The 26,159-nt window shown below is 38.6% G+C and overlaps 1 protein-coding gene across 4 annotated transcripts in view; it reads right to left on the minus strand.

Moving 5' to 3' along the window:
- Positions 1-9,624: 9,624 nt before the first annotated feature.
- SNAPC1 (small nuclear RNA activating complex polypeptide 1) overlaps positions 9,625-26,159 on the minus strand; it is a 33,946-nt gene continuing 17,411 nt past the window's right edge. Inside the window, exons 8-10 of one of the 4 annotated variants that reach the window (XM_006054434.3) lie at positions 24,149-24,293; positions 13,396-13,494; positions 9,625-10,822 (exon numbers count right to left, since the gene is read on the minus strand). In XM_006054434.3, the coding sequence (XP_006054496.1) occupies positions 10,776-10,822; positions 13,396-13,494; positions 24,149-24,293 (291 nt within the window). In that variant the 3' untranslated portion in view covers positions 9,625-10,775. Of the gene's footprint in view, positions 10,823-13,395; positions 13,495-17,165; positions 17,298-21,091; positions 21,208-24,148; positions 24,294-26,159 lie in introns of those variants that run through there. The other 3 variants (XR_003112269.2, XR_006542703.1, XM_044924891.1) reach the window with 3 other exon arrangements.

A 26,159-nucleotide genomic window follows, 5' to 3' on the forward strand; every position in this document is an offset into this window, starting at 1 on the left:
TACAGCCTTGACGTACTCCTTTTCCTATTTGGAACCAGTCTGTTGTTCCACGGCCAGTTCTAACTCTTGCTTCCTGACCTGCATACAGGTTTCTCAAGAGGCAGGTCAGGTGGTCTGGTATTCCCATCTCTTTCAGAATTTTCCACAATTTATTGTGATCCACACAGTCAAAGGCTTTGGCATAGTCAATAAAGCAGAAATAGATGTTCTTCTGGAACTCTCTTGCTTTTTCTATGATCCAGCGGATGTTGGCAATTTGATCTCTGGTTCCTCTGCCTTTTCTAAAAGCAGCTTGAACATCTGGAAGTTCACGGTTCACATATTGCTGAAGCCTGGCTTGGAGAATTTTGAGCATTACTTTACTAGCATGTGAGATGAGTGCAAATGTGCGGTAGTTTGAGCATTCTTTGGCATTGCCTTTCTTTGGGACTGGAATGAAAACTGACCTTTTCCAGTCCTGTGGCCAGTGCTGAGTTTTCCAAATTTGCTGGCATATTGAGTGCAGCACTTTCGCAGCATCATCTTTTAGGATTTGAAATAGCTCAACTGGAATTCTATCACCTCCACTAGCTTTGTTCGTAGTGATGCTTTCTAAGGCCCACTTGACCTCACATTCCAGGATGTCTGGCTCTAGGTCAGTGATCACACCATAGTGATTATCTGGGTCATGAAGATCTTTTTTGTACAGTTCTTCTGTGTATTCTTGCCATCTCTTCTTAATACCTTCTGCTTCTGTTAGGTCCATACCATTTCTGTCCTTTATCGAGCCCATCTTTGTATGAAATGTTCCCTGGGTATCTCTAATTTTCTTGAAGAGATCTCTAGTCTTTCGCATTCTGTTGTTTTCCTCTATTTCTTTGCATTGATGGCTGAGGAAGGCTTTCTTATCTCTTCTTGCTTTTCTTTGGAACTCTGCATTCAGATGCTTATATGTTTCCTTTTCTCCTTTGCTTTTCGCTTCTCTTCTTTTCACAGCTATTTGTGAGGCCTCCGCAAACAGCCATTTTGCTTTTTTGCATTTCTTTTCCATGGGAATGGTCTTGATCCCTGTCTCCTGTACCATGTCATGAACCTCATTCCATAGCTCATCAGGCACTCTATCTATCAGATCTAGGCCCTTAAATCTATTTCTCATTTCCACTGTATAATCATAAGGGATTTGATTTAAATCATACCTGAATGGTCTAGTGGTTTTCCCTACTTTCTTCAATTTAAGTCTGAATTTGGTAATAAGGAGTTCATGATCTGAGCCACAGTCAGCTCCTGGTCTTGTTTTTGTTGACTGTATAGAGCTTCTCCATCTTTGGCTGCAAAGAATATAATCAATCTGATTTCGGTGTTGACCATCTGGTGATGTCCATGTGTAGAGTCTTCTCTTGTGTTGTTGGAAGAGGGTGTTTGGTATGACCAGTGCATGTTCTTAGTCTTTGCCCTGCTTCATTCCGTATTCCAAGGCCAAATTTGCCTGTTACTCCAGGTGTTTCTTGACTTCCTACTTTTGCATTCCAGTCCCCTATAATGAAAAGGACATCTTTTTTGGGTGTTAGTTCTAAAAGGTCTTGTAGGTCTTCATAGAACTGTTCAACTTCAGCTTCTTCAGCGTTACTGGTTGGGGCATAGCCTTGGATTACTGTGATATTGAATGGTTTGCCTTGGAAATGAACAGAGATCATTCTGTCGTTTTTGAGATTGCATCCAAGTACTGCATTTCGGACTCTTTTGTTGACCATGATGGCTACTTCAAGCCATTAGGTTAGTCTATCATTAAATTATGATCAAACAGCACTTTGGGGACCTAAATGAGTTAATAAACTCCCAAAGAACGCTAAGTGGAATCTTGATAACCTAGGAGACACTTGGCACAAATCCAGTGAACAAAGTTCAATAAGTTTCAGGTACATAGGAAGCTATCATCTGGTTCTTTTCTATGATTAAAAACTGTAATGCATGCCATCCTTGAAAGGAGAGATCCATGTTTCTGTAACGTCACACCTGAGTGCACACCCTTGTCCATGTGACAAGACAGGTGTGCCGTGTGTGCTTAGTCCTCAGTCGTGTCCAAATCTTTGCAACCCCATGGACTGTAGCCCACCGGTCTCCTTTGCCATGAGGATTCTCCAGGCAAGAATACTGGAGTGAGTTGCCATGCCCTCCTCTAGGGGATCTTCCCAACCCAGGGATCGAACCCAGGTCTCCTGCATTGCAGGCAGATTCTTTACCATCTGAGCCACCAGGAGACTAAGTCTTACCTGGGGAGTCAGAGAATGGAGGTGGGGCTGTCAGGTTAGAAGTCAGAATGGAAAGTCCCTGAAAGTAGCCATTGCAGGGAGGGCAGCCCCAAAATGTGAGTGTAAAATTATCTCCGATCTTAGCCTGCAAGCAGGACAAGAACTCCACTGATTCCAGGGCGAATAAACTGCCGGAGAACTGAAAGTGCCAAGCAGATATTTCAGCATCTACTGGCTCAAGCTGCCCCTGAGTTCAAAGTTCCAGACCTGACAGGATAGAGTAATGTGGCAAATACTCTCAGCTTTCCACTAAATAGAAGGAGGGGCACACCTAAGAAATAAGGGGCACATACCAGGACTAAGTTATCTGCCCTAAAACTAAGGACAAAACCAAAATAGATCCAGCCTAACAAGCCTACACACAAACCTCTCCAAGTTGTAATGCTCTGGAGGTAACTGAACTGCCTTTTAGAACAAAATTCAACACTCTGGAGGGAGATAATAGAATCCAGAGTCTCTAACATGCATCTTCATACAATAAAAATAATTACTAGACAAAAAGAAATAGGAAAATGTGACCCACAGTCAACAGGGAAAAAAACAGCCAATACTAACACATACACTGATGACCCCAATATTGGACCTAGCAAAGGTGTCAAAATATTAATAACTAGCTAAGTATAATGGAGAAGGAAATGGCAACCCACTCCAGTGTTCTTGCCTGGAGAATCCCAGGGACAGGGGAGCCTGGTGGGCTGCCATCTCTGGGGTTGCACAGAGTTGGACATGACTGAAGCGACTTAGCAGCAGCAGCTAAGTATAAACTGAAGTAAAAGATGGATATAATGGGCAAAGAAATAGAAAACTCCAGTGGAGATATAAAAACCATAAAAAAGAACAAAGGAGACTCCTAAAATTAGTCAGACTCCTACTGGATGAGATTAACAGCATACTGAATAATGAAAGAAGGGATTTGTGAACCTGGAATCAAAAGGAATCATTCAGTTTGAAGCACAGAGAGAAAAATTAGTAGGGGCAAAAAGCCACGATGACCTGTGGGACACTACAAGCAGTCAATACACATATACCTGGAGTCCTGGAAATAGAAGAGACCGCTGCAGAAAAACACAGATGATACACTGAGAAAACAAGCCATGATAGGCACATCATATCAAACTTGAAAACCAAAAATAAAGAGAAATGTCAAAAGCAGCCAGAGAAAAAGGGCACGTCATACACAAGGGAACAAGATGAAAACTAGCTTCTCATCAGAGACAATGAAGGCTAAAGATAACGAGTAGAATAGTCTTTAAAGTTCTGAAAGGATAAAAAGAAAAAGAAAAACATTTCCTATCTAGGATTCTAAACCCAGTAAAAATATCTTTCAAAATAAAAGGTGAAATAAAGACATTTTCAGACAAACAGAAGCTGAAAGAAATTGTCTCCAACAGAGCTGAGATACAAGAAATGACTATTAAAAGAAGTTCTTCAGGCTGAAGGAAAATCATTCCACAGGAAAGCAAAGACTTGCATGACAGAAAAGAACACTGCAAAAAGTTCCTATCTGGGTAATTGGAATACACTTTTTATGTTTTCTTTGTTTAAATCGAGAAAAAATGTATAATGAGATTTATAATATATAGAACTAAAATATGTAACAGTATGACAAAGGATGAAAGGGGGCTTTAAATGGAATTATACTGAGTCAAAGATCCACATCCCTAACTTATTACAGGTAGGTTCTACTAATTCACAGATGCATACTGTAATCCCAGAGCAAACCCACGTTGTCTGGCCCCAGAGCAACTTCTCTTAAGTGCTGTGCAATGCTGCTATTTGTCAAGTGTACATTTTGCCACTACTTTGATTTCTTCCTGAAATTGCAATATTGACAATGATGTAGATCATCATTATCGTTTTAAACCCATCATGATTGTACTGAGAAACCCATGATTTTCTGAAGGCCTGTCTGTCCTGCTCACAGCCTGTTTAAGGAAGGCTGTCCGAGTTGGGTCCTTCCACATAATTGGCTGTGCCCTCTGGCTTGTGGGGCTTCCCTGATAGCTCAGTTGGTAAAGAATCTGCCTGCAATGTAGGAGACCTTGGTTCGATCCCTAGGTTGGGAAGATCCCCTGGAGAAGGGAAAGGCTATCCACTCCAGTATTCTGGCCTGGAGAATTCCATGGACTGTATAGTCCATGGGGTCCCAAAGAGTTGGACACAACTGAGCAACTTTCACTTTTCTGGCTTTGACCTATTACATTGGCCACAGTCAATTATACCGGGTGTCTCTGCCCTAGTTAAGGGCAGCCATCCTTTGGCTGGACATGATTTAGAAGGCCAGAATGATTTAGAAGAAAAGAGAGTCAGGGGGCTCTCTTTTGGATTATAATAGAATCAATCAGAACCTCTTTCAGGAACAACAGAAGCTGCAGAGGGAGAAATGTGCAGGGAGAAGTTGGGAAACCAAGTAAGAGTAGGTACATGATGACTACTGAGCAGTGGATATCGACATCAAAGTTGAGGGCGCTACCCAGCTATGAGAGCTGCTGTGCCCACCACAAGACAGTCATTTTCCCAGCCATGCCTTCGATGAGGCGGTCACCTTCCTGTCCTCTGTAGTCTTAAAATAAGCCTCCAGCATTTAAGATAATGTGAGTGTGCCTTGAAACCTAAAGGAGCATGTCTAAACTGTTCTTTAAAAACTCCAGACCTGCAGTATATAGCATATTAAACCAAATAATCCAAGCGTAAAAAATACCACATAAAAGGAGGTTATACATCCTAAGACTTTGTATTACTTTAATACAGGGAATTTTTTTTAATGTGCAATAAAAATTACTACACAGTTGTTCAAAAGATAAATGAAAATGTGACTAGTTAAGCACCCACAGTCTTCTCAATGCCATTTAAAAAGCAGGCATTCTTCAAACCGTAATTTAATTCAAGAATCAAGGGTGGGTTGGGAAGCCATTAACAACTCTACTTATTTTCCTAGGCTCTTTATGTCAAAGCAAGAGTAATTTTCAGCCCATAGAGTTCATTTTTAAAGACACCTCAATATATTTTCTCTATATATATTAAAATATAGGCTTGTATATCAAGCCTTTATGTTATCCCTGAAATAGGTTATTAGAAGAGCCTATATAAAGAAAGCTGAGCACCGAAGAATTGATGCTTTTGAACTGTGCTGTTGGAGAAGATTCTTGAGAGTCCCTTGGACTGCAAGGAGATCCAACCAGTCCATCCTAAAGGAAATAAGTCCTGAATGTTCATCGGAAGGACTGATGCTGAAGCTGAAACTCCAATACTTTGGCCACCTGATGCGAAGAGCTGACTCATCTGAAAAGACCCTGATGCTGGGAAAGATTGAAGGCAGGAGGAGAAGGGGACGACGGAGTATGAGATGGTTGGATGGCATCACCGATTCAATGGACATGAGTTTGAGTAAACTCCGGGAGTTGGTGATGGACAGGGAGGCCTGGCGTGCTGCAGTCCATGGGGTCGCAGAGAGTTGGACATGACTGAACGACTGAACTGACCGACTGATACAGCGTACCTAATTCAACTTGAAAAAACCAACTCTTCCTGGTGAACTGAGTCATGAGAGCTTTGTTTCACATCAATCTGAAGATCTGTGTAAACACATAAGCTGTCAATTATTACTTCTCAAGAAAATCACCTCAAAAATCACCACATTCACTAATAATCACTTTCATTTCCTTGACATCCAAATACTTTCTAAAATCTTACAATTTCCAGCTGTAATTATTTTTAAGTTCAATATTCATATCTTTGCATTTTTAAAGCAATATGCAGCTCTTAATATTCTGAAGTTAGTAAATGGTTCTCGATTATCTTGAATTTACAGCTAAGAAAAGGATTTAAACATAATGAATTTATTAAGGACACACAATGAATCAGTGGCAGAACTAGGATAGAAATGTTTTACTTTCTAGCTTTTAGATTAAAAAATTACAAGTTTTCAAACCAGTTGGATAAAGTTGTTAATGCATTTCCTTATATGTTCAAACTATCGTACAATTATGCTTATTTCACATACTAGCAAGGTGATGCTCAAAATCCTTCAAGCTAGGTTTCAACAGTACGTGAACCAAGAACTTCCACATTTACAAGCTGGATTTAGAAAAGGCAGAAAAACCAGAGATCAAATTGCTAAAATCCATGAGATCATAGAAAAAGCAAGGAAATTCCAAAAAAACATGTACTACTGCTTCATTGACTATACTGAAGCCTTTGACTATGCAAATCACAACTGTGGAAAATTCTAAAAGACATGGGAATACAAGCCACCTTACCTATATCCTGAGAAACCTGTATGCGAGATAAGGAGCAACAGTTAGAACTGGACGTGGAAAAACAGACTGGTTCAAAAGTGGCAAATGAGTATGTCAAGGCTGTATATTATCGTCCTGCATATTGAACTTATGTGCAGAGTACATCATGTGAAATGCCAGGCTGGATAAACACAAGCTGGAGTCAAGACTGCCAGGAGAAATATCAACTACCTGATATGTAGATGACACCATCCCAATGGCAGAAAGTGAAGAACTAAAGAGCCTCTTGATGAGGGTGAAAGAGGAGAATGAAAAAGCTGGCTTACGACTTAACATTCAAAAAACGAAGACCATGGCAGCCGGTCCCATCACTTCCTGGCAAATAGATGGGGGAAAAGTGGAAACAGTGACAGATTTTATTTTCCTGGGCTCTAAAATCATGGTGGACAGTGACTGCAGCCATGAAATGAAAAGACACTTACTCCTTGGAAGAAAAGCTATGGCCAACCTGGACAGGGTATTCAAAAGCAGAAACATCACTTTGTTGACAAAGGTCCATTATAGTCAAAGCTATGGTTTTTCCAGTAGTCATGTATGGATGTGAGAGTTGGACCATAAAGAAAGCTGAGTGCCAAAGAATTGATGCTTTTGAACTGTGGTGTTGGAGAAGACTCTTGCGAGTCCCTTGGACAGCAAGATCAAACCAGTCAATCTTAAAGAAAATCAACCCTGAATATTCACTGGAAGGACTGATGCTGAAGCTCCAATATTTTGGTCACCTGATACAAAGAGCCAACTCATTGATAAAGACCCTGATGCTGAGAAAGACTGAGGGCAGGAGAGGGCAACAGAGAATGAGATGGTTGGATGGCATCACTGATTCAATGGACAGGAGTTTGAGCAAACTCAGGGAGATAGTGAAGGGCAGGGAAGCCTGGCATGCTATAGTTCAGGGATCTCAAAAATTCGGACATGACTTAGAAGCTGAACAACAATCATATCACTATTCTGGAAATCCCTATAGAAGACAAAATCTTTGCCTAAAAGCTGGTTCTGTATCTCTCCCTTGGCAGTATAAAATAACCTGCAGATGGTACAACTGTGTCTGTCTCAGGAAACAAGCACTTTAACTGGGTGTTAAGGAGATTGGGAATGTTTCCTCATTTTTAAATACATCCACTCACAGTTAGGACATTTGAGGCATTAAGAGAAAAGGGTTATAAATGGGATCTTAGAAGGGCTTGTTGTTGCTGTTCAGTCGCTCATTCATGTCTGACTCTTTGTGACCCCATGGACTGCAGCACACCAGGCTTCCCTGTTGTTTACTATCTCCCAGAGTTTGCTCAAACTCATGTCCATTGAGTTGGTGATGCCATCCAACCACCTCATCCTCTGATGCCCACTTCTCCTCCTGCCCTCAATCTTTCCCAGCATCAGGGTCTTTCCAATGAGTTGGCTCTTTGCATCTGGTGGCCAAAGAATTGGAGCTTCAGCATCAGTCCTTTCGATGAATATTCTGACAGGGTTGATTTCCTTTAGGATTGACTAGTTTGATCTCCTTGCTGTCCAGGGGACTCTCAAGAGTCTTCTCTGCCCCACAGTTGGAAAGAATGAATTATTTGGCGCTCAGCGTTCTTTATGGTCCAACTCTCATATCCGTATATGACTACTGGAAAAACCATAGCTTTGACTATATGGACTTTGGTCGACAAAGTGATGTCTCTGCTTTTGAATACACTGTCTAGGTTTGTCATAGCCTTTCTTCCAGGGAGCAAGCAGCTTTTAATTTCATGGTGACAGTCACCATCCACAATGATTTTGGAGCCTAAGAAAATGAAGTCTGTCACTACTTCCATTGTTTCCCCCTCTATTTGCCATTAAGTCATGGAACTGGATGTCATGGTCTTCGTTTTTTGAACGTTGAGTTTGAAGCCAACTTTTTCACTCTCCTCTCTCATTTTCATCAAGAGGCTTTTTAGTTCCTCTTCCCTTTCTACCATAAGGGTGGTGTCATCTGCATGTCTGAGGTTATTGGTATTTCTTCCGGCAATCTTGATTCTAGCTTGTGCTTTATTCAGCCCAGCATTTAGCATGATGTACTCTGTACTCCAATTTTGTTACTTTTTATCCTTCTACATTTTCTGCTCTTAAGATTCTGCTGTATTCAACTGACAAAGACTGATAACGTAATGGAGAAAGTGTTAGTCATTCAGTCATGTCTGACTCTTTGCATATTCATGGACTAGTTTGCCAGGCTCCTCTATCCATGGAATTCTCCAGGCAAGAATACTGGCGTGGATAGCCACTCCCTTCTCCAGGGTAATCTTCGCAACCCAGTGACTGAACCCAGGTCTCCTGTACTGCAGGCAGATTTTTTACCATCTGAGCCACCAGGGAAGTCCAAGGGTCCTTTGTAAATACTGTTAGTAGGAATGTAAATTGGCAGGCTTTTTACAGTTCAATTTGGCATAATTACCAAAATTTTATATATACACAGAGTTCAACAAATTCATGTGTAGATCAGATTGATCCAGCAGAAACACCAATGTAAGTGAGTCAAGATACACACACAAAGATCAATGCAGCATTGTTTGAAATAGTGAAAATGAAATGAACTATGCATTAGAGGTAACAGAGCAGGCCTGAGACTACTGTCCTAAAAGGCTTGCTTTGCAAGGCTGCCCCTCAGCTGGAGTCTGGGAATCCAGCAGGTAAACAGTTCTCTACGCTGATATAAAGCTTTCCCTAAAGATCCACACCTGGGTAAATGAAGCCATCATGGCAATGAGACCCTATATAACCCAGAGCCGCCCGACACTGAAGCTCAACTGGTTTCAAATAAACTTTCCTACTGTTTAAGCCATCTGAAGTGGGATTTTACTGCTTTCAGTCCATCTGGATTTCCACTTGTGTTGGCTTATATAAAACTGACTCTGAAATTATAAGCCAGAGCCCTGTATATATATCCTAGATGCATCACTAACTTTGTGAATGTGGGCAAGGCGTTTATCATCCACAGATAACAGTTTTTTAATCATACAAATGAAATGATACCTTTTAAAAGTACTGTAGTGAAAAAATAACAGGGAAACTCACTGTTTTGGTTATACAATGTTTGTAAAGTTTAATGATCAGAAAGAACTTAGCAAATAACCTGGTATATAAGTCGCCAGGTAATGGATCCACATCTCTGCATGCCCCAATGCTAGAATATTTAAACCCTAGAAGCTCTGTCCAATAAATACATCATAGAAACTGTCCATCAATTATCAGAAAAATCTGAAATCAGCCAAGGGAAACAATTCTGTTTCACAGCTAACATTAGAGCACAGATTCTAGTAAATGAAATTTTTATCTGGGCTAGCATTAGTTATTTTCACTCACAAGGCATTTGCAGAATTTCTGAACATACCACATGGGAAAACAACCTGGAGTATAATCAACTTTAAGACAGGCTGAGCCAGCCACATGATGTGGAGGTGGTCTGCTACTGGCAGCAATTCAAACAGTATGGCTGAAGCAATCTCCATCTAAATCTCTCAAATGAGAAATTAACAGAGAGGCACATTCACGAAGCTACAGAATTTTTTTGTGAGTACCAACTTTCTGTACCACAGACATGTTCTGAAATATATATTACCACTCTTAAAGGTTTTACTAGAAATAATCAGTATTTAAATGTACCCAGTGTGTTGACTAATCATATTATATGCATAAATGCACACATACATAGATATATCTATACATACACAAACATGCATGTATACATACTGACATGTTAGGCCAAAGGGAGCTTTAAAACAAGCACCAAAGGATACTTAATTGATTATAGAAGTAGAAACTGAGCTTCCTAAATTATCAATCATATAAGCTACTGACTATGTAAGTCTCAAATATTCAAAAATAAAGCAAATAAGGCAAAAACTTTAGCACACTTTACAACATAATATATAAAATAGTTAATATACATCATAAACAAATCTGTTATCAAACTGTAGATATAAAGTAACTAATCATTTACATGTGAGTAAGTGAGTAGGTCAAAGTCGCTCAGTCGTGTCTGATTCTTTGCGACCCCATGACTATACAGTCCATGGAATTCTCCAGGCCAGAATACTAGAGTAGGCAGCCTTTCCCTTCTCCAGGGCATCTTCCCAACCCAGGGATCGACCCCAGATCTCCCGCTTTGCAGGTGGATTCTTTACCAGCTGAGCCACCAGGAAAGTCCAAGGATACTAGAATGGGAAGCCTAGCTTTTTGTTCTCTGTTTTCTTCTCCTCTTGGGTGCAGTGAACTCTAAAGACAAAAAATTAAGGCATCTGTCAGATCTAAAAAAGAATACTTAATTGATAACACACATTAAACTAAATAGGTTGGTATAACAGTAAGAACACCTTCACAACAATGATACAAGACATCTTAAACCTGACATATACATGAGTTCTTCCCTTCAAAAGGACATTGCAGTTGTAGACTTACTAATGTAGATCCCAATCATCCTAAATGCTACTTGATAATAAGCTACTTGGAGGTCGTTTCCTATGGGTATGCCCTCCCTATAGTTAGTATAGGCCCAGCATGCCAGATCGGAACAGTATCTGGGCCAGTGCTAACAGAAAGTGACTGAGATGTCAACTGCTTTCCAACTGACATAGTCACTTTCTGTTAGCACTGGCCCAAAACACTAGCACCATACCAAAAAGGTAGCATCTTTTTGGCTACCATGGCACATTCCATGACCAATACCCAAGTTAAGTCTCCATCTAGAAACAGTCGAGAGCCTAAAGTCACTGATTATTAAAATCAAAGCAAATAACAGAAGATACAAAACATGAAAATTATGGAAGACATAGAAGAAAGAAATATTTCCCATCAATGAAAACTAAAAGAAGATGACAGAAAAAGGAATGAGAAAAGACAAAGACAAAATTAAGAAGAAAAAGAAATCAGATTCCTGGAAGGCAGCAGCATCAGGCCAAGAGTATATAAAGCAAGTCTGAGACCTGGTGGAGACCTCCTTAAAAAGATGACAATGATAAAATGCCTAATGTGCTCAAGTGTTTCAAGGGGAAGGCTTATACATTGAGCAATAGTCTGAGGATAAATTAGTGATAAGTACATAAAGAAACAAATTAATAAGGCAAAAAAATTATTAACTCTCTAAGGCCAACAATAAATGCTCAGATTAAGGGAGAATCACAGATTATGTTAGATGGCCCTACTGCTAATAATGTTTCATAAATGCTGAATACTCACGTAACTAACATAATGACTATACTTGGAGGGTGGGGGATAGGAAGTATCATGTGTTTGGGTTGGGAGGTGAAGAATATATAAAATTATTATACTGTACCATCTTTGTATGGTGACAGAGCTAACCCGTCACATATATCTCTCTCTCATGGTGACCGCTTTGTAGTATACAGAAATATCCATTATGTTGTGCACCTGTTACATTAACGAAAACTAAATCCTCACCCTCCTCAGTGTGGAAAGTCAACAGATAATTCATAGAACTGAAATATGAATAAGTGACAATATAAACATGCTATTTAGAAACATGGAGGTCAATGCCAAAATAATTATGAAAGAGTTAAAAGTGGTTGTCTCAGGGAATAAGAAATGGGAGTCAGCGTCAGAAGTCCATGGTTTATTATAATCAGTATGATAAAATTGTTAAGTATTAAATTATATGCTTATGTATTTAATAAAAACCAAATTTTAAAAACTCACACTCTGATAGATTTTAGAATGTGACTTGCCAGGTAGCCATAAAAGTGTACATGTGTTTGTTTACTTGCAATAAAAGTCACTAGACAAAACTAGAAAGCAACTATAGTCTGAAACTATACAGGACTATTTAGGATTATAGAGAACTGTTTTATGCTGACACAAGCAAATCACAGAAGCACTCAGACTTCTGAAGGAACAAATATTCTCTTGTCTTTGTCTTCTATATGGTTCCATAGCACCCTGTCTCTTTACCATAATGTTGTGGGTCGTTTTTTTTTTTTCACACTAAGCCATAAGGTTCTTTGGAGCTTGGACTGATCTGATTCATTAGTACCTTAGGCCCACTATGACCCACTCACTCTCCTCAGATCTATTCACTGTGATCAAAATAAAACAGTTCTTAAAACTCTTGTACTATATATCTTTATATTCCCATACCTAGCTAACTACTTCAAACATAATAGGCACTCAATAAATGTTTGCTGAATGAATACAGCACCAAAATGGAAAAGTCATTAGGCAGATTCTTGATATGTATTATATTCATTATCATTGATGGATTACCAAATATCAAGCCTAGCCAGCTAAATATGACTTATTCTCTATGTTACTGTAATTATTATTAGAGATAGTTATTTAAACTATTGTTTAATAAATATTATAAATTATGAAAACCACAGCAGCACAAAAAGGGATAGCCATTTTAACTCACATTGTGCGATTTACCACTTAGTTACAATCATCATCTCATAGGTGAAAATTTTACATTTACTAGAATTTGAAATGAGAAATTTTTAGCAATAAAGTATTTTTTTAAAAGTTATATCCAGTAACTCACTTTGTGAACTTTGCCCTTTGTTAGAAATACAGTTCAGAAACCCTCATGATTACAGATATTCACTTACTAATAATGATGTATTCCCTCTCCTTCACTGACCACTGACCGCTGCTGCTCCATATCCATCCATTTACTGTATTATCACTTACTTTTAAGTGTCAGGATTAATGGTATGATTAATGGTAAAATTCTCCAGTGTACCAAAGATAAAAACATCACAGGAACACACAGTTGTCATGCTCTTCTGGGTTCTAAACCTTGATGCTCTACAAGGAGTTTGACAAAATTTCATCTGTACCTGTTTCACTAAAACTTTCATTCTCTTCATCCTCTTCTGTAACCACAGGCATACTCAGATTTAAAGATTTATCTTCCATACGTATATTCTGCATGTCACCTGGAAATAGTTAAACAAGTAATTTTATATGAAAACAAAGAATGTTAACCTTTGAGAAAAATTTTACACAAATTATGACAAGACTATAATAGCACATATTAGGTGTTTAAAAGCCAAAATTGTAATGGTGAACAGAAATATGCATTTTAAAATACACACCATTTTTTAAAGTATTAATATATTTATACCTATGTTTTGAAAATAGCCTCTAATTCTTCCATTAAAGAAAACAGAGGAAAAGGGAATAAACAAAATTAGCCAAACACTGATACAGGATTCAATCCTTATCACACACAGCATGAGTTATATCTGCAGACACCACAGAATAATCATGTGTTACTTCCAGTTAATCACAAATGTAATTCTAAAGTTAACAGTCTTTTGTTTTTAAGACTGATATGGACTTAATGACAAATATTCTATATCGGTTGCCAAACACCAGAATGCTGTCCAAGAACCATTATTAAATAAAACAACCTGAAAATAAGGCAATTCTCACATACACAAGCACACACACAAAATCTGTTCCTTTAGTATTCACTAATTTAACAAACAATTGTAAGATCACATTACACTGAAGGAAAATGTGCACAAACTTCAGAAACACAGTTAAGATTGGAGGTTTTCTATAGCAACCTTCTGTTGCCGGAAGAAATATCCTCACCAAATTACCAAATACCATTGTCGTATCAGGTCTCATTCAGCATATCATTTTCTGTTCATGGCAATCCCTTGACACAGTCACTCTTTATTTCTTATGCTTCCTGATTCTTCTCCACAACACTTATTCCACCTGCTATCTGTAGTAATTTGTCTCTTTATAGCCTGCCTCTTCCCACTAGAATGTAAACTTCACAAGGACAGATTCTGGTTTGTTTAGGTTGATGTATCCCCAGCACTTAGAAAAGTGCCTGGCATAGAGGGGGGCCTCAATAAACCACGAATAATCAAATATGGATTCAAGTATTTTATAACACAGTATTTCACAGAGTATATATGTTACTAAGTACCTGCCAGTACAGAAGGCAACAAATTCAATGAAAATGAGTTTAAGCTTTCTGCTCTGAACACACATATGCTGGCATCTTAATGCAATGCAGATTTTATGGAATGAAGCGATTGCTCTCAGTTCAGTTCAGTCACTCAGTCGTGTCCGACTCTTTGTGACCCCATGAATCACAGCACGCCAGGCCTCCCTGTCCATCACCAACTCCCAGAGTTCACTCAAACTCATGTCCACTGAGTCGGTGATGCCATCCAGCCATTTCATCCTCTGTTGTCCCCTTCTCCTCCTGCCCCCAATCCCTTCCAGCATCAGTCTTTTCCAATGAGTCAACTCTTCACATGAGGTGGCCAAAGTATTGGAGTTTCAGCTTTAGCATCAGTCCTTCCAAAGAACACCCAGGACTCATCTCCTTTAGGATGGACTGGTTAGATCTCCTTGCAGTCCAAGGGACTCTCAAGAGTCTTCTCCAACACCACAGTTCAAAACCATCAATTCTTCGGCGCTCAGCTTTCTTCACGGTCCAACTCTCACATCCATACATGACCACAGGAAAAACCATAGCCTTGACTAGACGGACCTTTGCTGGCAAAGTATTGTCTCTGCTTTTAAATATGCTATCTAGGTTGGTCATAACTTTCCTTCCAAGGAGTAAGCATCTTTTAATTTCATGGCTGCAATCACCATCTGCAGTGATTTTGGAGCCCCCAAAAATAAAGTCTGACACTGTTTCCACTGTTTCCCCCATCTATTTCCCATGAAGTGATGGGACCAGATGCCATGATCTTCGTTTTCTGAATGTTGAGCTTTAAGCCAACTTTTTCACTCTCCTATTTCACTTTCTTTTCTTTTTTTTTTTTTTGGAGAAATGTCTGTTTAGTTCTTTGACACACTTTTTGGGTTTTTTGTTTGTTTTTTTTTTTAATTTTATTTTATTTTTAAACTTTACATAATTGTATTAGTTTTGCCAAATATCAAAATGAATCCACCACAGGTATACATGTGTTCCCCATCCTGAACCCTCCTCCCTCCTCCCTCCCCATACCATCCCTTTGGGTCGTCCCAGTGCACCAGCCCCAAGCACCCAGTATGGTGCATCGAACCTGGACTGGCAACTCGTTTCATACATGATATTTTACATGTTTCAATGCCATTCTCCCAAATCTTCCCACCCTCTCCCTCTCCCATAGACTCCATAAGACTGTTCTATACATCAGTGTCTCTTTTGCTGGCTCGTACACAGGGTTATTGTTACCATCTTTCTAAATTCCATATATATGCGTTAGTATACTGTATTGGTGTTTTTCCTTCTGGCTTACTTCACTCTGTATAATAGGCTCCAGTTTCATCCACCTCATTAGAACTGATTCAAATGTATTCTTTTTAATGGCTGCATAATACTCCATTGTGTATATGTACCACAGCTTTCTTATCCATTCATCTGCTGATGGACATCTAGGTTGCTTCCATGTCCTGGCTATTATAAACAGTGCTGCGATGAACATTGGGTACACGTGTCTCTTTCCCTTCTGGTTTCCTCAGTGTGTATGCCCAGCAGTGGGATTGCTGGATCATAAGGCAGTTCTATTTCCAGTTTTTTAAGGAATCTCCACACTGTTCTCCATAGTGGCTGTACTAGTTTGCATTCCCACCAACAGTGCAAGAGGGTTCCCTTTTCTCCACACCCTCTCCAGCATTTATTACTTGTAGACTTTTGGATCACAGCCATTCTGACTGGTGTGAAACAGTACCTCATAGTGGTTTTGATTTGCATTTCTCTGATAATGAGTGATGTTGATCATCTTTTCATGTGTTTGTTAGCCATCTGTATGTCTTCTTTGGAGAAATGTCTATTTAGTTCTTTGGCCCATTTTTTGATTGGGTCATTTATTTTTCTGGAGTTGAGCTGTAGGAGTTGCTTGTATATTTTTGAGATTAGTTGTTTATGGGCTTTTGAGTTCCTCTTCACTTTCTGCCATAAGGGTGGTGTCATCTGCATATCTGAGGTTATTGATATTTCTCCCGGCAATCTTGATTCCAACTTGTGCTTCTTCCAGCCCAGCGTTTAGATGAAGTTAACTAGCAAAAAGCTTCCATTTTAAACACAATTCAAACCAAGATTATAATCAGTACAATCTATCCCAAATTACTAATACTCCTCTTAACAATCTTGAGCCATGTCCATCCATATCAACTATTAATGATTTTTTCAAACCCACATTTATAACCTAAGAGAATCTATGCAACAATGTCAAGGGAAGGATTTCTGAGTTTAAAACTGTCAGCTGTACAAGAAAACCTTCATGTAGTCACATGATGATTAACTACATTTTAGATATCATTTCTACATTAAATGAATAGGTTTAAAAAAGAAAGGCAATGTTCTCCAAAAGCTCTTAAAAACAAAATAAAATGTTTCATCCAGTTATGCAGCTAGGAACCAATAAGTGAATACACAAAACTTCAGGATGTTTATCTCAGAGTCAACATATTAAATAAAAGCTATAAAAGCTCACGATATGTTCCTCAGGCCTTTATCCAAAACCTAATTATTTTACATAAAACTTAAACGAACGGCCAACCTGCTTCTTAAAACCCACTAGTTAAAGAAGCAGCAAAAGGGCAAAAAACTGCTATGTTTGCACACTGAGAACATAAAGACACCTACCACAACAAATGTGCCAGAAAAATAAGGACAGTCCTGCATCCCGAAGCTGTAGTATAATGATCAACTCGAGGTATCTGGTAGGATTACTATATTAAAAAATCCAGTAAAAAGAATATGCTCATGATGAAAACCCTGAATCATAAAGCGAAAACTAAATTATGTTCAGAATACACTGTTCAAGAAAATAGGGGAGCATAAAATACATGTAAAAATGATAAATGCACATTGTAGAAAACAAGAACCATATACATGTAGTATGCTTTAGAAAGGTATCAACCAGAATAATTAACTGTTTAAAAAGTAAATTTTGACATTTAAATCATTAACCTCAGTCATCCACAAAGCTAACTTCCTAGGGGGTGTTAGGTTGATAGTTTTCCTCTGCTCCAAGCTCATCACGTGGGATGCAATTATAAGTCACAGATTATTACTCCATCTCAACACATATGATTACAGGACATGCAGCTAGAATATGACAGTTACTTAAGTGCATGTCTAATCTGAGCTCCAGAGCCATATTTCCAATTACATGAGAGATAACAAGTATGGAGTTAAGGACTCAGGCTTCGATTCAAGCAGACTGCCACTCAAGTCTCAGCTTTAAATATTAGTTAGGTGACCTTGGACGTGGGAAAAAAGTTCAGCAGAAAATAAGTGTTACATTGCTATATTTAAAATGATAACCAACAAAAACCTATTGTATAGCACATGGAACTCTGCTCAATTTTATGTGCCAGGCTGGATGGGAGGTGGAGTTCAGGGGAGAATGGATACATGTACATGTACGGCTAAGTCCCTTCATGGTTCACCTGAAACTATTACAACACTGTTAATTGGCTATACCCCAATACAAAATGTTTTTGGTGTTAAAAAATATTAATTAAAATTTTAAAAAAATTAAAAAGGAAGTGTTACATAAGCAACAGTTGTTATCATCTTCACCATCATGTATCACCATTACTATTAACTGATGTTCTTCCAGAAGCCTGCATGTTATGTTCTAGGAATGGTGAACAGGTATAGCTTAAGTAATACAAAGTGGGTAAATCCAATCAATATACGTGAGCACTTATTTATGCACTAGACACCCTTTACAAGAATTGAGCCTGGAAAGGCAGACTGCGGCAAATTCTTCCCCCAAATGAAATCTTCATCCTGTGACCCTTACTCTGTTAAAGTCACCAACATTCCTCTAGTTGCTGAGGCTGTAAGCGTCCCTGTCTCATCTCTCTCCACCAGCTTCTGTATGTGGTTACCTGTAGATAGCCACTGGCTCTCCTAATTGTCAGCTTGTCTAATTCCTACAACCTGGCCAGATCCTTACTACTCCTCAACAGCCTTTTACTTAGAGCTCCTATTTTCAGTTTGTTCCCACCTAACTACCATACTACTGCCAGATTAATCTTCAAAGAAAATTGGTCATACCACTTGCTTGCTCAGCAGTCTCACAAGACTCCCTTCTGCCTACTAAATGAAGTCCAAATTTCTTGGTTCCACACTTCAGGCCTGGTCACAATCCAATTCTCATCATATCTTTCTATATTAATAGTAACTCAATACAGCAGTCACAATCCACATAAAATGGAACCTTCGTATCCTGTACTTCCACCCACCTTGCCTTTTTTCATGTCAATCTTGTCATAGTCTAAGGAATTATTTTATATTTGTTTGCTTTTTAATCTTTGGATTTTTCCTGATTACTAAACATGGTTATCATCTAAAAGTCAAACATTATGGAAATTTATGGACTTTGAAATTTCCATGATCCCATCCCTGAGAATTAACCTCTGCCTCTTGATGAAAGTGAAAGTGGAGAGTGAAAAAGTTGGCTTAAAGCTCAACATTCAGAAAACAAAGATCATGGCATCCGGTCCCACCACTTCATGGGAAATAGATGGGGAAACAGTGGAAACAGTGTCAGACTTTATTTTTGGGGGCTCCAAAATCACTGCAGGTGGTGACTGCAGCCATGAAATTAAAAGACGCTTACTCCTTGGAAGGAAAGTTATGACCAACCTAGATAGCATATTGAAAAGCAGAGACATTACTTTGCCAACAAAGGTCCGTCTAGTCAAGGCTATGGTTTTTCCAGTGGTCATGTATGGATGTGAGAGTTGGACTGTGAAGAAGGCTGAGCGCCGAAGAATTGATGCTTTTGAACTGTGGTGTTGGAGAAGACTCTTGAGAGTCCCTTGGACTGCAAGGAGATCCAACCAGTCCATTCTGAAGGAGATCAGCCCTGGGATTTCTTGGGAAGGAATGATGCTAAAGCTGAAACTCCAGTACTTTGGCCACCTCATGCGAAGAGTTGACTCATTGGAAAAGACTCTGATGCTGGGAGGGATTGGGGGCAGGAGGAGAAGGGGACGACAGAGGATGAGATGGCTGGATGGCATCACTGACTCGATGGACGTGAGTCTCAGTGAACTCTGGGAGTTGGTGATGGACAGGGAGGCCTGGCGTGCTGCGATTCATGGAGTCGCAAAGAGTCGGACACAACTGAGCGACTGATCTGATCTGATATGCATCTAGTTTCTTCAAAGATATATATATATATATAAAACTTCTGTCTACATATTTTTTTATTATAGTTCACTTACAATGTAGTTTCTAGTGTACAAAAAAGTGATTTAGTTTATACATATATATATGTGTGTGTGTGTGTGTGTGTATAGTGTTGTCGCTCAGTCATGTCCAACTCTTTGCGACCCCATGGACTACACAGCCTGCTAGGCTCCTCTGTCCATGGAATTCTCTAGACAAGAATACTGGAGTAGGTAGCCATTCCCTTTTCTAGGGGTTCTTCCTGACCCAGGGATCAAACCCGAGTCTCCTACATTGCAGGCAGATTCTTTACCATCTGAGACATCAGGGAAGCCTTGATTACTTGATTATACATATTAGTCTTTTTCAGGTTCTTTTCTATTATAGTTTATTATAAGATATTGAATATGCTTTCCCGTGCTATACAGCAGGACCTTGTTGTTTATCTATTTTATATTATAGTAGCTTTGTGTCTACATATGTATTAATTAACAAATGAATCATACTCTTCTTTAAAAAAACATTTTCACTAAGCAATGTATCAATATATTTTGGACATATTTTCATGTCAGTATACAGAAAACTTTCTCCAGCTTTTTAGGAACAGCAAAATATTCCTTTATATGGACAAAAATTTCATGTACACAATTTTTCAATGTTATACATTTGAGTTGTTAACAGTCTTTGCCATTTCAAATAATCCTGTAATGAATGTCCTGTTTTTGTCACTTGGACAAATCCCTAGAAATCAAAAATACTTTTCTACCTTAATGAACTTTTTGATTAAAGAGAATCTTTTTAGTAAGCACTTGAATATTTATTAAGGTGAAGAATAACAAATTACCTCTGCTTCAAAGTATTTACAATACCTTCTGAGCTACAATAGTAGCTGGAATAGTTGAGTTATAATTAAAGATCTTAATTCAGATCACATTTTACTGTACTTTCTTTCTGATGGGTTAAATCCTCCCTAATACACCTAGGTAAATTCAATAACAAATCTCAGCCATCTTTAAAAGTTAATTTCAGAGTTTATGAAAATGTTTTAGGTAACTACATTAAGTAAAACAAAATATGACTAGTGAAGGAAGTGATCTTTCACAAATTACATGTGTCAAACGTATCAGATGAAAAGGAACTTTCATTTAATTTCTTTCCTAGCTTGCATTTGCAGAGAAGGCAATGGCACCCCACTCCAGTACTCTTGCTTGGAAAATCCCATGGACCGAGGAGCCTGGTAGGCTGCAGTCCATGGGGTCACTAAGAGTCGGATACGACTGAGCGACTTCACTTTCACTTTTCACTTTCATGCATTGGAGAAGGAAATGGCAACCCACTCCAGTGTTCTTGCCTGGAGAATCCCAGGGACAGGGGAGCCTGGTGGGCTGCCATCTATGGGATCGCACACAGTCAGGTGTGACTGAAGCAACTTAGCAGCAGCAGCAGCTTGCATTTGGCTCCTTCTTTGCTCTTCAACTGCATAAAAAAAACTGTTTTCCTGAAAGGAAAGAATATTATGTTTTGCCACTGATCTAACTATCTCTTCCCACTTTTCTGGGTCTGAAGCTGCTGTCTCTAATAAAAGTGCCATCTCACTGTGCTTTCCAGCAGCTAGTACTGGAGAAATCTTGAATAGCTTATGTACAAAACTGTTTTTAACTTTTATTTTGGTGAAGTTTCAGTGAGATCTACTAGGTATGCATCCTAAAGCTTAATTTGCTTAAAATGGACTTTCCTTTGGTGTGGTCTCTTTGAAGGCTGATTGAGAGAAAGAAAAACCAGAAACTTAATTGTTTTGATCTGAAAATTGATGTGTCTTTCTGAAATAAAGAAGCATTCTCTAAAAAAAAAAAAAAAATTGTTTTCCCCATGTTTAAGAAAGTAGCTTGACCTCTCTGCTGCACTTAAATGAAATAAGATCAACTATTAATAAAAGCTGCCTGTGCAGGCTTCTAAAACTAAGTATCTTTGCTGATACCTTACAAAAAGCAATCAAATCTACCAAAAGTTAATTTTTTAAGTATAATCAAACGAATTCATCTTTACCTCATGTCCTCTGCTTTGATTTGAATTGATACATAATAAAATTCACCATTTTTAACGTAGTACAGATCTAGGAATTTAGATAAATGCAGTCATGCAAACACCACTGCAATCAAACTCCAGAACAGATCATCACACCAAAAATTTCCTTCGTGCCCTTTTGCAGTCATCATTTCTCTCCACCCCCAGTTCCAAGGAATCAACAATTGTTTTTATGTCCCTGTAGATTCACCTTTTCCAGAATATCTTATAAATGGAGCCATATTGTATATAGCTTTTCTTGTCTCACTTCTTTCACTTAGTACAGTACACTGAGATTTATCTGTGTTATTAGATGTATCAATAGTTCTTTTATTCCTGAATAGTATTCAACTGTATGGTATATCATGATTGTTTACATAATATCTAGCTGAAAACATTTAGGCTGGTTGCAATCTTTTGTAATTTGAATGAAACTTCTATAAACTTCAGAGAAGGCCTGGAAAATCCCATGGATGGAGGAGCCTGGTAGGCTGCGGTCCATGGGGTCGCTAGGAGTCGGACACAACTGAGTGACTTCACTTTCACTTTTCCCTTTCATGCGTTGGAGAAGGAAATGGCAACCCACTCTAGTGTTCTTGCCTGGAGAATCCCAGGGACGGCGGAGCCTGGTGGGCTGCTGTCTATGGAGTCGCACAGAGTTGGACACGACTGAAGCGACTTAGCAGCAGCAGCAATAAATTTACATATACAAATTTTTGTGTGAATGTAAGTTTTTATTTCTCTTGCATAAATATCAAGGAGTGGGATTGCTGTTATATGGCCAGTAAATGTTTAACTTTATGAGAAACTGACAGTTTTTCATGGTCAGTATATGTTTAACTTTATGAGAAACTGACAGTCTTCCAGAGTATAGATCTAGGAGTTACCATTCTGAATTCCCACAAAAAATGTATGAAAGTTCCACTTAGCTCTAAAATATTTACTATCTGGCCCCTTACAGAAAGTCTGTTGACTCCCAACAGCTAGAGACTATTTTTTAAAATCAAGAATGGATGCTAGACTTAATCAAATGTTTTCCTGGGTAACTATTAAAATGAATTCACATTTTCCCCTTTAACCTATTTACACAGCAAATCATATTGATAGATTCCTAACTGCACCATCCCTGCATCATAGAATGAATGTACACAGTCAAGCTGTTCTGTATCTGAGATTCTTTTGATACATGTAACTTAGAATTTTTCCATTAATACTTATGAGACTGGCCTAACAGTTTTCTTCACAATACATGCTAGTCCTGTAAAGAAAACTAAAAAAAAATTCTCCTTCGGAAGTATTTCTTAATTATCCTTAACAAATGTAGTATCTCTGCCTCTGAATTCTCAAAGCACTTCATGCATTAATTGATGGAACTTATCATATCTGGACTATATTAAAGGTACTAAACTTTAATTCTCCCTCTACTATCTCAATATAGGAAAAAAACATGCTAAATGGCTATTATGCTAAGTCGCTTCAGTCGTGTCCGACTCTGTGCGACCCCAGAGACGGCAGCCCACCAGGCTCCCTCGTCCCTGGGATTCTCCAGGCAAGAACACTGGAGTGGGTTGCCATTTCCTTCTCCAATGCATGAAAGTGAAAAGTGACAGTGAAGTCACTCAGTCGTGTCTGACTCTTAGCGACCCCATGGACTGCAGCCCACCAGGCCCCTCCGTCCATGGGATTTTCCAGGCAAGAGTACTGGTGTGGGGTGCCATCGCCTTCTCCGAAAAGGCTATTAACATGTCTTCATATACTGCTGCAGTGGCTTTCTGTGTGCTTCTTATATCAGGCACTAAATATTTAGTATGTTTCTAATACTTTTTTTCCCTTGAGCCTGCTAATCAGATTCCAACTTTATGTATGGTGAATATATTTGTGCAGTGCTCAAAAATTAAACTACTTGAGTACATGAATTCATGTTTTTAGAAAACAAACAGCAAAGTTAACTTTATAGATAAGCTATTTCAAAAGAAAAGCAGGTACAGCTTAGTTAGTACAGCTAGTGGAAAACATGGTTTATAGAATGTGCTATTTATCATAACTTATTCTACATGTAAGTTTGATTCACACACAAAAATTACTAATGAAGTATAATATGGATAATTCTAAACTGATTCTATAACTAACCATATCACTTGGACAAGTTATTTAATCTGTATGGGCCTAAATTTTATCATCTATGAAACGACCAATTTTATGACTTCTAGGGTTCCTTTCAGTAGTAAGATTCCAAGAATCTAAGACAATGTATTTCTAATACTAATCTCACAAGGTTCTTAAACAAGTATCTAATGCTTTTTAATCAAGAAAACATGGTGAGGGAAGACAGTACATAAGACCCATTCTCCCTTTTTAAGGTTCTCAAAAGGTACCTCTATCTCTGGAAGACACTTTCTTTCCTGCTGGTTTCAACGTTTCTTTGTTTTTTCTTTTCCTAGTTGTTTTGGTTTGTACTTGGCCAGATTCAGAATCAGAAAAGTCAACTTTGACCTGACGGTGCCTTCTTGACTTCGATGCCTAAACAGTTAGAAATCTAATTAATCACAATGAATCACAAAATGAATCCAACAATACATCATTTAGGGAATGGCAAAACATTACTGCATGGCAAACAGAAGGGGAAAAAGTGGAAGGAGTGACAGACTCCCTCTTCTTGGGTTCCAAAATCATTGCGGACCATGACTGCAGCCACGAAATCAGAAGACGATTGCTTCTTGGCAGGAAAGTGATGGCAGACCTAGACAGTGTGTTGAAAAGCAGAGACATTACTCTGCCAACAAAAGTCCATACAGTCAAGGCTGTGGTCTTCCCAGTGGTCATGTATGGTTGTGAGAGCTGGACCATAAAGAAGGCAGAACACCAAAGAATTGATGTCTTTGAACTGTGGTGCTGGAGAAGACTCCTGAGAATCCCCTGGACAGCAAGGAGATCAAACCAGTCAATCTTAAGGGAGATCAACCCTGAATATTCACTGGAAGGACTGAAGATGAAGCTTAAGCTCCAGTCCTTTGGTCATCTGATGTGAACAGAAGACTCACTGGAAAAGTCCCTGATGCTGGGAAATATTGAGGGCAGAAGGAGAAGAGGGCATCAGAGGATGAGATGGCTGGAGGGCATCACCGATGCAATGAACATGAACTTGGGCAAACTCTAGGAGATGGTGAGGGACAGGGAAGCTTGAGGTGCTACAGTACACGAGGTTGCAAAAAGTTCGACATGACTGGCCAAATTTAGGGAATGACAAAACAGATAGACAAAGATGAGGAAAGATTTACAGAAATACTTGTCATAAAGTACTTTACCAGGATACTTGCTTGCTTAGTGTCTTTCACAGGTGTATATACCCTTTTATCTTCATAACAGGAAGAGGTCCCTGCAGCTGTCATCATCATCTATTCAAACTGGGTTAAAATTTCCTTATTGGGTTAAACTGTTGTAGATGCATGGTTGGAAGTGGAGGTAAAAAGGACAAGTATATTTTTCCCAGCTAACAATCTATTCTCCTTTTCTTCTAAAAACATTTTATTTTCCTTTGTTAGCACCACGTATTTCAAGTGAAACTACTTTATGCCTGGCTCTCCATATGGTCATGTGGTCCCAATCTAGTCAAAATAAGCCTCACATCCCCAAGGCCACCAGGGGATGGGCGTGTGATCTGCCATAGCTGATGTAACTCAATTTTTGAACTGAAAGCTGGGAAGGCTGGAGTTGTCACGAATAGCACTTGAAGATAGTGAAAGCAATATAAGAGATGAGAAACAGAGGTAGAGTCCTAGGACTTTTTAGTTATATCAGTCAATAAATTCCCTTACTTGTTTAAGCAGAGCTGTAACTAACAGAGTTTTCAGTCAATGTCATCTATGTGGTACATGTATTATCAACAGTTTAAAAGCTACCTTGCATTACATGTTAATTGTACCTCAATAATTAAAAAAAAAAATCACAACCATGCAATGACACATTCTTATAAAAATTTATGGGGATTGTAATTATTTAATAATTTTAAAAGTATTTCATAATATCTTAAGAAATTAAACAACAACTAGCCTATGCAATATGGAAATAGTTCTGGTTTAAAAGAATTTGGAATAATTCATTTATTGTCCTGATGCTTTCATTCAAAACTGCAGTAAAGAAAATTGATAACACTTAACTAATCTATAGTCACTTCCAGTTTTTTCATTTATTCCTTTTTATTTCAACAACCAGAGAATTATAGTAGTCTCCCACAAAGTAAAGACACTTTCAGATTCATGAAAAAATCCCAGGAAAAAATATGAGATGAAGCACATAAGTTTATCAGTGCTCCTTCCTGAAACCCCACTAAAATTAGAGGAGAGGAATAAAAATGAATTCACAAAGTGGAGATAATAGGAAACAACA

Source organism: Bubalus bubalis, chromosome 11, assembly GCF_019923935.1.
Source record: "Bubalus bubalis isolate 160015118507 breed Murrah chromosome 11, NDDB_SH_1, whole genome shotgun sequence".
Classification (NCBI taxonomy): domain Eukaryota; kingdom Metazoa; phylum Chordata; class Mammalia; order Artiodactyla; family Bovidae; genus Bubalus; species Bubalus bubalis.